This window comes from Phocoena phocoena, chromosome 6 (genome assembly GCF_963924675.1).
Source record: "Phocoena phocoena chromosome 6, mPhoPho1.1, whole genome shotgun sequence".
Classification (NCBI taxonomy): domain Eukaryota; kingdom Metazoa; phylum Chordata; class Mammalia; order Artiodactyla; family Phocoenidae; genus Phocoena; species Phocoena phocoena.
Window position 1 is genome coordinate 34358232 of NC_089224.1, and position 12061 is coordinate 34370292.

Sequence of the window (12061 nt, forward strand, 5' to 3'; positions counted from 1 at the left end):
TACTAGTCTTACTGAGATACAATTGGCATGTAAAATTTTATTAGTTTAAGGTATACAACATGATGATTTCATATATGTCTATATTGTGAAATGATTACCACAATAAGTTTAGTTAACATCCATCACCTCACATAGTTACAAAGCTTTTTCCTGTGATGAGCACTTTCAAGATCTGCTCTCTTAGCAACTTTCAGATATACGATATAGTATTGTTGACTATAGTCATTATGCTGTACATTACATCCCCAGGACTTATTTATCTTAAAACTGGAAGTTTACCTTTTGACCACCTTCACCCATTTTCCCCCTGGCCCTGCCTCACCCCTGGCCTCTGGCAACCACCAATCTGTTCTCTGTTTCTGTGACTTGAGTCTTTTTGTTTTTATTTTTATTATTATTATTATTTTGTGCACGTGTGTGGTACACGGGCTTCTCACTGTTGTGGCCTCTCCCGTCGAGGAGCACAGGCTCCAGACGCGCAGGCTCAGCAGCCATGGCTCACGGGCCCAGCCGCTCCGCGGCATATGGGATCCTCCCGGACCAGGGCACGAACCTGTGTCCCCTGCATTGGCAGGTGGACTCTCAACCACTGTGCCACCAGGGAAGCCCTGTTTGTTTGTTTTTAGATTCCACATATAAGTGAGAACATACAGCAGTTGTCTTTATCTGATTATTTCACTTAGCATAATGCCCTCAAGGATGAATGAATAAAGAAAATGTGGTATATATCTACAATGGAATATTATTCAGCCATGAAAAAGAAGGAAACCCTGCTATTTGCAACAACATGGTTCGATCTTGAGGACCATCTATGTATCTTATGCCTCACTTTTTGTCTCAGTCTAAACCTCCTCTGAGCTCGATTCAGATATCTGACCACTTTCATCTCCACTTGACATCTCCACTTGGTCATCTAATTGGCATCTCAAACTTAAAGTGTTCAATGCGAACTGATTTCTCTCCCAATCCTGCACCTCCTGTAGTCTTTACTACCTCAGTTAAGGGTACCTCTATTTACCCAGCTGCCTAGGCCAAAACACCTTGGAGTCATCTTGGATACCTCCCATTCTGTCACATTCTACATTCAAGACATCAACAGATCATGTCTGGTTTATCTTCAAAACATATTCAGAATCTAACCACTTCTTGCCACCCCCACTGCTATCACCCTGGTCCAAGCCAGCATCATCTCTTGCCTGGATTACTGCAAAGGCCTCCTAATTGAGCCTCATGCTTGCATCCCTTGTGGAGGGTTCTCCACACAACAGCCAGAGTAAGACTTTCAGTCTTTGCTTAGACATTTGCAACGCTTCCCATCTCATTCAGTCCTTTCACTGCCTCCAAGAACCTGCTCCAAGGTCTATGTTACCTCTGACCAAACATCCAACCGTTCACCTTGGCCATTGTGTTCTAGCCCAGTGGCCTCTTTGCTTTTCTTCTGACACATCACACTTCCACCTCAGGATATTTGCACCTGCTGTTCTCCTGACTGCATGGCTCTTCCTCCCCTCCTTCAGTTTCTGCTCAGCGAGTCCTTCCCTTAACATTTGGGTAATATCAGCCCTTCTGTGTTGGTTTTAAAATACCTCCAGGGGACATCCCTGGTGGCGCAGTGGTTAAGACTCCAAGCTCCCAATGCAGGGGGCCCAGGTTCGATGCCTGGTCAGGGAACTAGATCCCACATGCATGCTTCAACTAACAGTTCACATGCCGCAACTAAGGAGCCAGCGAGCCGCAACTAAGGAGCCCACCTGCTGCAACTAAGACCCAGCACAACCAAATAAATAAATAAAATGAAATCCCTCCATACAATTTTTGATACTCTTCCCTTTAAGAAGTGAAGCCTAATTCCGTTCCCCTTGAATGCAGGCTGGACTTAGTTATGTACTTTTAACAACTAATATATGGCAGAAGTGATGGTGTGAGACTTCTAAAACTAGGCCATAAAAAGCACTCTTCCCTCTTTAGTCACTCTCTCCAGGGGAAACCAACTGCCATGTTGGGAGGACACTCTGGTATGAGGTCCTCTCCCATGGAGAGGCCCACCTAGAGAGAACAGCCTCCTGCCAACAGAGCATGTGAGCAAAGTGGATCTTCCAGTCCCAGTCAAATCTTCAGATGACTGCAGCCCTAGCCAACATTTTTACTACAACCTCATGAAAGACATCACCAACTCAGCTAAGCCACTCTCGAATTCCCTATCCACAGAATTGTGAAAACATAGATGTTTTTTCAAGCTTCTAAGTTTGAGTGTAATTTGTTGCACAGCAATAGGTAACTAATGGCACCCTTCCCTTTCTATTCCCCCCAACCCAGATTTATTTTTCTACATTTTACTTATCACCACGTGACACAATATACATTTCCCCCACTGGAATTATGCCATTATAATAAGGACTTTGTTTTATTTACTCCTGTGTCCAACAGTGCCTTGCATAAAGTAAGTGCTCAGTCAGTATGTGTTGGATTAATGGATGTCTAGGTCAGTCTGTGTCTCTGTGAGGTATAGGATCAGAGGGGGCTATGTGTGGGTTTGAGACAGCCTTTCCTCTTCACAGATGGAGAGAGAGAGAAACCAGGTTCCAGTCAGGTTATTCCTTCCCCTTTGCCCTCCCCAGTTGTACCCTCCTGGCTCAGACCCCAAAGGTGAATTTACTATGCTTGATTGATTCTTTTCTTTTGGGAGTAGCGTCCAAGTCCCTTGCCCCTCTCCACCCCCTCCAAAGCAATCTCCAAACCCTCAACTGGAATGTCCCCAAGCCAGTTCCTACCTTTCCAACAGGAATCTTACCTTCATCTCTCTCCAGGCACTTTCTCTCTTCTGAGCAGCTAGGGAAGCTGGGTGGGGGGCACAGTTGGGAGGCAAGCTGAGCACAGGAGTTGCCTTGGAGAGGGATGGCAGCAGAGAGGGCTGGACTCTGCCCCAGGAGAACTTATACCATGCCAAGCTATGGGGGCAGGGGCATTGGATCTGAAGGTGGTTGGATCACCAATGCCTCTTGATGGAAGTGGGATCTGACTGGCTGTCAGACCTGAAATCTGAGCGGGTGGGCACTGGAGTGTGAGCAGGACTGAGCCTCAGTGTGGCTGGCCAGAGATGGGCCACAGAGAATGTGGACTTAGTGCCACAGTGGGAGCTGGGCTGGGGACAAGGGTGGAGGCTGGAGACAGAGCAGGGGGCTGTCACCCACCACAAGATCCTGGTGAGAAGAGCTGGTGGTCCAGACCAGGGCAAGCTGGGTCTGAGAGGAGCAGACTCATTGGGAGAGGGTTGGGGAGGAGGCAAAAGTTACCTCTGAATTTCTGCCCCCTAGAGGAATCTTGGCCCTGAGACCAGTGTGCCTCACTGGGTATGAATGAGGTCAGGTGGTGCTCCCTGGTGCTGAGTTTGACACAGCAGAGTTTCACACCTATGCCAGGTATCACTCCTACAGAGGCGTGTTGTTCACTCACACTTGGCATCACCTCCCGGTGACTCTCAATGCTTTTAGTAGGTCGATTCCCTTCCGCACAGGAAGAAACTGGGGAATGGATGAGGGTGCTTAAGAGGAGTGGGGTCCAGGGCTGCTAAGGAACAGCATCTCAGCATCTGGAGGATAACTGGGAGTAGGGTGGGCCTGGAGCAGTTGGCTAAAGGTGTCTGGAGCTAGAGATTGGGGAGTCATGCAAACATGGGTGGAGGATGTATGTGAAGATGGGCAAAATGCTGATCACTATTGAAATTCTGAGGATTGCCAGAGGTTCATTATATTATTCACTCTTATTGGGTATATGTTTGAAAATTTCCATAATAGAACGTCAAAAGAGCTAAAAGCCGTGTGGCTTTGTACCTGCAGGTGGTATGTGTGCCCTGCTGCTGGTGTGGAATGAGCTCAGAGACCTCTGAGTGTGTGGGTGCAGAAGTGAGTTCACCACCATGTGCGTCTATTGTGCAAACTGCAGCGTGCGTGCAGTTGGGGACAGCACCTGGGCAGGGCAGGGGAGAAGCTTCTGTTCTGTCCAGGCCCTCCAGTCTCACCCCAGCACCCCACAGAGTGAGTCCCCTCAGATCACAGCCTGTCCAGGCCTTTGGCGCTGTAGTATTTATGTAACCAAGTATGTGAGATAGGGCGGCTGTGTACCTTGAACTTGTGACAGGGTGTGTTGGTGTGTGAACACGAATGTTTGTATGTGGATGCCGGGCACTGAGTAAGGGTGTGGGGACCCCCCTCCCCCGACTTGTGAGGCTGGGAGGGGCCCTGCTCCGGAGTTCGGTGGTGGTGGACTCCTCACTCTCCTTTGCACGATTCCCAGCAGCACTCCAGCGCCCTCTCCCCCCCACCCCCGAATCTGGCTGTATGGAGGGTGGGAGACACCTGTTGGGGGGCTGGAAGCGGCAGAGCCCACCGGGGCCTCTCCCCCTGCGCCCCCGCCCGCCCTGCCCCTCGCGGGTCCGCCCCCGCGGCCGCAGCCGGCAGAGCAGCGAGTGAGCGCCCCGCGGCCGGAGGAGCGTGCGACTGCAGGAGCGCACGGCAGGGGCCCCGCACAGGGAACCGAGCTGAGACAGGGGCCGCCCGACAGGCGGGCTGAGCGGAGGGAGCGCCGTGGAGACGCCGGGGGCAGCGGGCCGCGCCAGAATGGTGAGTGTGGCCGCGGGGAGCCAGAGAGCGGGCGTGGAGACGCTACTGTCCCCGTCCCCGTCCCCGTCCCCGTCTCTACCCCCGGCATCCTCTGTTCCCTCTCCTCCTCGGTTCTAGTCCTGAGCGTCTCTGCCCCGTCTCTCCGTCTGTTTTCCCTGTCTCTGTCCCTCTCTATTTACTGTCTTGCCCGGTCTCTATTTCTAATCTCTTTCTTCTGTCTCTGTCTCCTGCTGCGTCGGTCTTTGCCTGTTCTCTCTCAACCCTGGCCTCAGTATTTGCCTCCCTCTGCCTCTGTCTGTCTGTCAGTCTCCCTGGACTGCTTGTCACTCAGGTCTTTGATATTTATCTCTTGCTCCTCTATCTCTCTTACCTTCCCGGTCTCTCTACCGGATATCTCTATCAATCTCATCTCTCCCCGTCTCTGTCTCTCCATTCTTGTCTCTGTCTGATATTTCTGTCACCCTCCACCTTGGTCCCTCTCAGTCTCTTGTCTCTCGCCATCTCTCATTTCTATCCCCATACATATCTCCCTGTCATTGTCTCTCTCCCTCTCTGTTGGATCTCTCTCTCCTCCATCTCTCTCTGTTTCTTGGTCCCTGTCACCCTCTTTGATCTGCTCAGTCTCTACCTGTCCTCGGTCAACGTCTGTTTCTGTCTCTTTGGGTCTGGTCTCTGTCTCTCCTGCTCTTTTTACCTCTCTGTCCACCTCTGAGAAAGCTGTCTTTCTGTCTTTTTCCTTATGGCCCCCCTGCACTTCCCTGAATCCATAATCACCTCCCCTTGTGTTGGGGGATTTGGGGGAGCAGGTGCAACACGCATTATTCTCTCCTCCACAGGCAGCCCTTTCCTCAGGGCAGAGCCTGGTGCCAGCCGGCCCACCAGTGGGGGGACTGCGCCTGTAAGCTGTAATGGAGGCCCTGCAGAGACAGCAGGCAGCCCGACTGGCCCAGGGGGTGGGGCCTTTGGCCCCTCCACGCCCACCACCACCACCGCCGCGGCCTTCCTTTCCTGGATCCCGGACCCTGCAGGCCCCTGACAGGGGCTTGGGGGAGGTTGGAGCTGAGGAAGAGGAGGATGCCCAAGAGGATGAGGAAGGAGAGGAAGCTGGCACAGAAGAGGAGGCAGCCGAGGAGAGCCACCCAGGGACCCGGGGCACCAGCTCACCTTCCAGCCAGCCCCCTGGACCTCATCCCCATGAGTGGACCTATGAGGAGCAGTTCAAGCAGGTAGGACCCTCTCAGTGTCAGGCCCTCCCCCTTCCTACTCTCTGGGCAAAAGCAGAGCAAGGTGATCAGTAGCCCCCCCACCCCACCCCACTGCGCTCTGCAGGATGGAAAGACAGAGACATAGAGACCTGGAGAGAGACAGTGGGAAGACTGAAGGCTAGACGGGGACTGGGAGGGAGAGACAGACATGCTGAGGCATGGAAAGAAGTGCGTAGGCACACACCGTGAGGTGCAGGAGACGCCCAGAAACATGGAGGCTGACAGACTGGAGGCTCTTGGTGAAGCTGGAAGGGAAAGTGGGAGGGGTGCAGGAGCCTTCAAGGATTCTGAGGGAGGGGGATCTGGGGATCCCAGTGCCAGCACTACCATACCTTCTCATACATCAAGTCACAAGGTCATATTCCAGTGACCAGTGGGGGTGTCCTGGGCTGTCTACTTCTGTCTTGGAAGTGGAATGGAGGTTGCCGCTCCTTTGGCAAGCTGATACCCACTTCATCTCTTCCTTGTCACGTTCTCCCCACCCATGTCCTCTCCCCGGCCTGAGTTCTATGGGTGACAGTTCCCAGCCTGTGATGGCCACTACAGCCGCAGTGTGACTAAAGGGCTGCTGTACAGCTGGGAATGATAAGACCTTAATCACAGAGCCTTAATTTGAGGTTCTTCATCCCTGCGGAACCCATCTGGATGTTATTCGAAGGCACTACTCTAGGCTGTCATTAAGAAGATGTTATGCAGGGCTGAGATTCTAGGTGTGCTATTCTGGTGGTGTTACTCGTAGGGTGTTGGTTTTGGGTATTTTCCAGAAGTGTGCATCTATGCTTAGACTCTGTGGTGTTAGTGTAAAACTGATAGTGTTACTCGGGGCTCTGTTACTCTGGAGATGTGACTCTAGCGACTGTTTCTCCTGGGTGTAATTCTGGGGATTATTACTTGGAGACTGTGTGTGTTTTTTGTGGGTATCCATTTAAGACGTAGGGCTCAGTTCTTGTGGGAGTATAGATCTAAAGGTGCATCTTTGGGGTTTGTTACTCATGGGTGTTTTTTTGCTCTGAGAGTTCTTATTGGCAGGTGGAGTGTTACCTATGGGTGTTATACAGGGACTGTCACTCTGGGTAAAAGATTCTGTTACTTTAGGGATTGTCCCTCTTGGGGGGTATTTGAGAGCTGATACTGGAAGTAGAGCTCCAGGTGACTGAGAATAGGTGGGATAACCCCTGGACCTTTCAAGTCCTGACCCTACAGATCCTGGGTGGTTCAGGGCCATTGCCTCTGTGGGGCAGCTTCTGTAGTGCAGGAAGCTGTTCCTGGAAGATATGTGGGCTGAGGGGCCCAAGATTTCCATCCAGGAGCTTTTCTGAGCATCCACCCTGCCTGAGGGATGGGTTAGAGGCATCTCTGCCCCTCATCCCCAACCCTGGCACACAAACATGTGAACAGCAAGAAGCCCTTGGCAGGTATGAATGAGTGAATGAGTGGCTCAGATATATCTGTCGGTTTCCTCAATGTGGAACACAGCACCAGCCTGACTTCCTCCCAGGGGCTCTGGAAGGCAGGCTAAGCCTCCGTAGCTTTTTCTCTTCCCCTACTCCCCAGATGGGTGGTTTGAGCTGCCCAGGGCACCACTGGCCAGTAGAGGGGTCCCTGTGTATCAGGAAAAAAAGTGCCCACACCTGCCCCCAGGGGAGAGAACCCAATGCTCTCTCAGGAAGTCTACATTTCAGAACTTACTTACCCCTTCAGCTGGGGATCCTTAATCTGGGGGTTGGAGTCCAAAGGGTTCCCGGGGTGGGGTGGGGGCTGGGTAGCAGAGCTGGAAAATGACCTCAGTTTTTCCCCAGCTGTACGAGCTCGATGCAGACCCCAAGAGGAAAGAATTTCTGGATGACCTGTTTAGCTTCATGCAGAAGAGGGGTGAGTGGGTTGATGTAAGGGAAGGACCCCCACTTACCAGGCTTGAGGAAGGGAAACCCCAGGTTTTAGTCCTCAGTTTGGGTCCTCTTTGCAGAGGCCTGGGCTTGGCAGCATGTATCCTTTGGGCCCTCAATAGCGTCTTTAACCTCTGACCCTGCTCCCCTTCTCCACCCAGGGATTAATTAGTGGCCAGCCCACTGGCAGGTTAATGAGTGTGGGATCAACTGGGAGGGTGGGAGGGAGAACTGGTAGGAGGCTGGCCTGGGGTGGGGGGGGTTCCCAGAATTGGGGGAGTGGGATCAGAATGCCTTGGTCCTCTTCCAGCCTTGTCTCTCCTCAGTTTCCCCTTGCTTCAGGCAGGAAACACCCAAGGTGTTCTGCATCAGGAAGGACTGGAATTAGACTGAAGGGAGGACTTCTCAAGGGGTAGGCAGGGGCTGTGGAGGAGAAGGAATTCCTTTCCGGGAATCTCAGAGCCAGAAGTGAATGCAAGAAGGGTCCAGGAGGGGATCAGGCTGGGCGGCAGTCCATCACTTAGGCTTCTCCCCAGATTCATGGGTCGGAAGACTGACTCATTATCTCTCTCTACAAAGCTAATTAACTCACTCCACGAGTGCGGCCTGATAAGCTGCTAATTAACTGGCTTCACTGCCCCCCTCCCTTAGTGCAGCTGCTGGCCAAAGTCCCTCAGGCCCTCACCGCAGGCCCAGAACCCCTTTCGGGTCCCTTCCTAACCAGGAACCCTCCGTGGGGCTCCAGGTCCTTCGGCTCCCCAGAAAGGCCCGGTCATTCTGGTCCCAACGTCCCCTCCCTGCCCCTTCCTCCTGGTCTCCCCTCCACTGGGGGGTGGGGTAGGGTGGTCTCAGCAGATCCTAGCGCCCCCTTCCTCCCAGCTCTGCCTCCCTCAGGTCCCTGCCTTCCTCTGCTCCCTGTGCGGGGGGAGGGGATCCCGCGGAACCGATAATTTCCCCCCATTAATCAGGCCGCAGCTAATTGTTCGGGTCCAAAGGCGGCAGCGGAAGGGGACGGGATCGGTAAGGAATTAACTGGGGCCCATCGCTCAGCGCAGACAGGCCCCTTTGTCAGGACTGGCCGGCGGGGGCGGCAGGGACTGCGGAGTCGGCGAGCCGAGGCGGGGGCTGCTTCTTCTCCCATCCACCATCCTCCCGCCTCTGGCAGCCACCCCGGGCCGCTGCTTAGGGGCGTCTGGCTCTTCAGCACAGTCAGGAAGTCCTTCCTATGGTCTATCCCAGAGGTCGGCAAACTAAAGCCTGCGGGCCAAATGTAACAGCCCATGAGAAAAGAATGTTTTTCACATTCTTAAATAGTGAAAAAAGTTAAAAGACGAATAACATTTCTGGACGTGTGAAATGCGAATTTCAGAGTCTGTAAATAAAGTTTTATTGGAACAGAGCCGCGTTCATTCCTTTAAATATCCTCTATAGCTGCTTTCAGGCTGCAGTTGCAGAGTGGATTAGTTCTGACAGACTGTTTGGCCTGCAAAGCCTAAAACATTTACCATCTATCTGGCCCTTTACAGAAGACGTTTGCCAACCCCTGGTCTAGCCTCCCACCCTTCCTGCTACAGTGGAGGCCTTGGGGGCTCTGTGGGCTCTGCCTGCAATCCCACCTCCCCATCCCTCCCTGTTCCCCTCCTTTCTTGACGGTCCCGCCCTGTACCTGGGGCTCACCCAGGCAGGTCCAGGCAGCCGACTCCTCGAGTCCCTGAGGATGCCCGCAGACAGGGTCTCAGTCTTAGTGTCCTGACTCTCTGCCAACCCCCCAACCAGGGACGCCAGTGAACCGTGTGCCCATCATGGCGAAGCAGGTGCTGGACCTGTACGCGCTGTTTCGCCTGGTGACGGCCAAGGGCGGTCTGGTGGAAGTCATCAACCGCAAGGTGTGGCGGGAGGTAACGCGCGGCCTCAGCTTGCCCACCACCATCACGTCGGCCGCCTTCACTCTACGCACCCAGTGAGGCCAAGCGAGCGCGCGCGAGCGGTGGGAGCAAGGCGCGGGAGCGGGGGTGGGGCGCGGGGCGCGGAGGGCCCCGGGGGTTCGGGTCCGGGGGTGGGGCTTGATCAGCTGGGCCCAGCCTCCCACCCCACCCCGTCCGCCCGTAGGTACATGAAGTATCTGTACCCGTACGAGTGCGAGACGCGGGCGCTCAGCTCCCCGGGGGAGCTCCAGGCCGCCATCGACAGCAACCGGCGGGAAGGCCGTCGTCAAGCTTACACCAACACCCCACTCTTCGGCTTGGCGGGACAGTCCCCTTGGGGCACTCTTGGCCCCGCCTCGGGTTCCGGGCCCGCCCCTCCCGCGCCCACGCCCGGCCCCCGCACTGCTCAGGGCTCCGCCTCCGGCCTGCCGGCGCACGCCTGCGCGCAGCTGAGCCCGAGCCCCATTAAGAAAGGTGTGAGGGCAGAGCGGCTGAACTTTGAGGGTCTCTGAGACCTAGGGGGAGGCTGAGATATAGGGAACATTAAAACGTGGAAACTCTGAGGTCTGGGAGCATCGAAGTATGGGGGCAGTAAGGACTGACGGGGCACTGAGGTTTGGTGCATGCTCAGGTTTAGGGGTCCTGATGTTTGGGGTCAATGAAGCCTTGGGAGCTCTGGGATATGGGTTACTGCGGTGTGGGCCTGAAGCTCAGGAAAAGGTACTTTATCCAGAGCAGCTTCATTCAACACCAGGGCTCCTATTTGCATGTGGTTTATGCCTCCTGTTTTTCCTGGCTTATTTAACAACCGAAAGCAAGGAAATCCCCCAAATTGTCTGGGACAAACCTAGTCAGATATATTGGCCTTTTGGGGCTCTCCAGCTTCAGAGCCTCTATTCGGAGACTGGATGGGAGGGGAGATTGAACTTGGTGCTTGAGCTTGGATGACCTCACTTGGTCCCAGGCCTGTGGGGAGAACCAGATGCAGAGACAGGGTTGGTTGGGTCAGGGGAGCTAAATGACCTGTTTTTTCAGAGGAGAGCAGAATTCCAACCCCTCGACTGGCACTGCCTGTGGGCCTAGCCTTTGGACCTGCACGTGAGAAGGTGGCACCAGAGGAGCCCCCAGAGAAGAGGGCTGTGCTGATGGGGCCCATGGACCCACCTCGACATGGCGCACCCCCCAGTTTCCTGCCCCGTGGCAAGGTTCCCTTGAGGGGTGAGGAGGGGCTTGTTGCTGAGAGGGCTTAGGGCCTGTGCAATGAGGGAGGACAGACCCATCACCCCATAGGCATTGGAGGTGGGGCAGATAGATCCCTCAGTAGACAACTCTGTGATTACAGGTGTGGGGCGGAATTGGAATGGGAGCTCTCTATAGGGATGGAGGGGGGAGCTTGTAAGTCTGAAGTCTGATTCCCCAAAATGTGACTCCCCTGCCCCCTCCTGGACAGAAGAGCAGTTGGATGGGCCTCTCAATCTGGCAGGCAGTGGTATCAGCAGTATCAACATGGCCCTAGAGATCAACGGGGTGGTCTACACTGGTATGGGTACTGCAGGCTGTGTATACTGGCATGAGGTCAGGGGTATTTACACTGGCATGGGGATTTTAGACTTTTTCTACTAGCATGAGGTTCAGAGATATCCAAACTTGCATGGGTAACATGGGGTTCAGGGGATTGCTACACTGGCATGGATTAAAGGGGGTGTCTACATGGCATGGGATCCAAGGCATGACCTCTCTGGCATGAATACCATGGAATGTCTTGTCATGGGCCTATGTATCAGTGTAAATATTTCTTGTTTACTTGTTGGAGGGTATCTGTATTGACACAGGAGTCTCTAACTGACTCAAGGGGCTTTTCGGCATTGGTTACGGCAGAGCTCTGTGTATGGTGTTCTAGCAATCAGGACACTGACTTTTTTTTTTCCCTCTTCTGTTTCTTTGCCTCGCCTTTTTCTGCTTGTGTTTTCCCTCTACCATCTCCTCACCCCTTTGCCAGGCGTCCTCTTTGCCCGTTGCCAGCCCGTGCCAGCTTCCCAGGGCCCAGCCAACCCTGCACCCCCACCCCTGATGGGGCCCCCTTCCAGCGCCTCACCCTGAGAGCTCACACCTGAAATTGAGAGTCCCAACCCCATTGCTGAGGGGGGAGGAGACACCCCTCCAACCCATTCTTCCAAGGTGCCCATTCTAGGACCTGGGAATGGCCACTCCCCCCGTCAACCATGCCATGTGGACTTGAAGCCAAAGAGATTTCTTCTGATGTTACATCTACCTCATTGCAGAAGGAGGGCATCTCCTCCCTGGCCAACTCCAGCAGCATCTACCAAAGAGTTCTTCCCCCGGTAACCCCCATCATCTCCTCATAT

At 54.0% G+C, this 12061-nt stretch overlaps 1 protein-coding gene across 2 annotated transcripts; it reads left to right on the forward strand.

Annotated features, from left to right (window-relative positions):
* Positions 1-5527: 5527 nt before the first annotated feature.
* On the forward strand, positions 5528-11795 carry ARID3C (AT-rich interaction domain 3C). 2 transcript variants are annotated; one of them, XM_065879698.1, is made up of 7 exons: positions 5528-5845; positions 7684-7756; positions 9547-9730; positions 9880-10169; positions 10731-10913; positions 11146-11235; positions 11695-11795. In XM_065879698.1, the coding sequence occupies exons 1-7, from the start codon at positions 5528-5530 to the stop codon at positions 11793-11795; spliced, it is 1239 nt and encodes a 412-aa protein (XP_065735770.1). The 2 variants fall into 2 exon arrangements, with proteins under 2 accessions (XP_065735770.1, XP_065735771.1); XM_065879699.1 differs by lacking the exon at positions 10731-10913.
* Positions 11796-12061: the final 266 nt, after the last annotated feature.

Bases quoted from the DNA above. Each gene is read 5' to 3' on its own strand.
- ARID3C (XM_065879698.1), top strand. From the start codon at position 5,528: ATGGAGGCCCTGCAGAGACAGCAGGCAGCCCGACTGGCCCAGGGGGTG. The intron at 5,846-7,683 runs GTAGGACCCTCT...GTTTTTCCCCAG, and splicing joins ATGAGGAGCAGTTCAAGCAG to CTGTACGAGCTCGATGCAGA. The intron at 11,236-11,694 runs GTATGGGTACTG...CCCCTTTGCCAG, and splicing joins CAACGGGGTGGTCTACACTG to GCGTCCTCTTTGCCCGTTGC.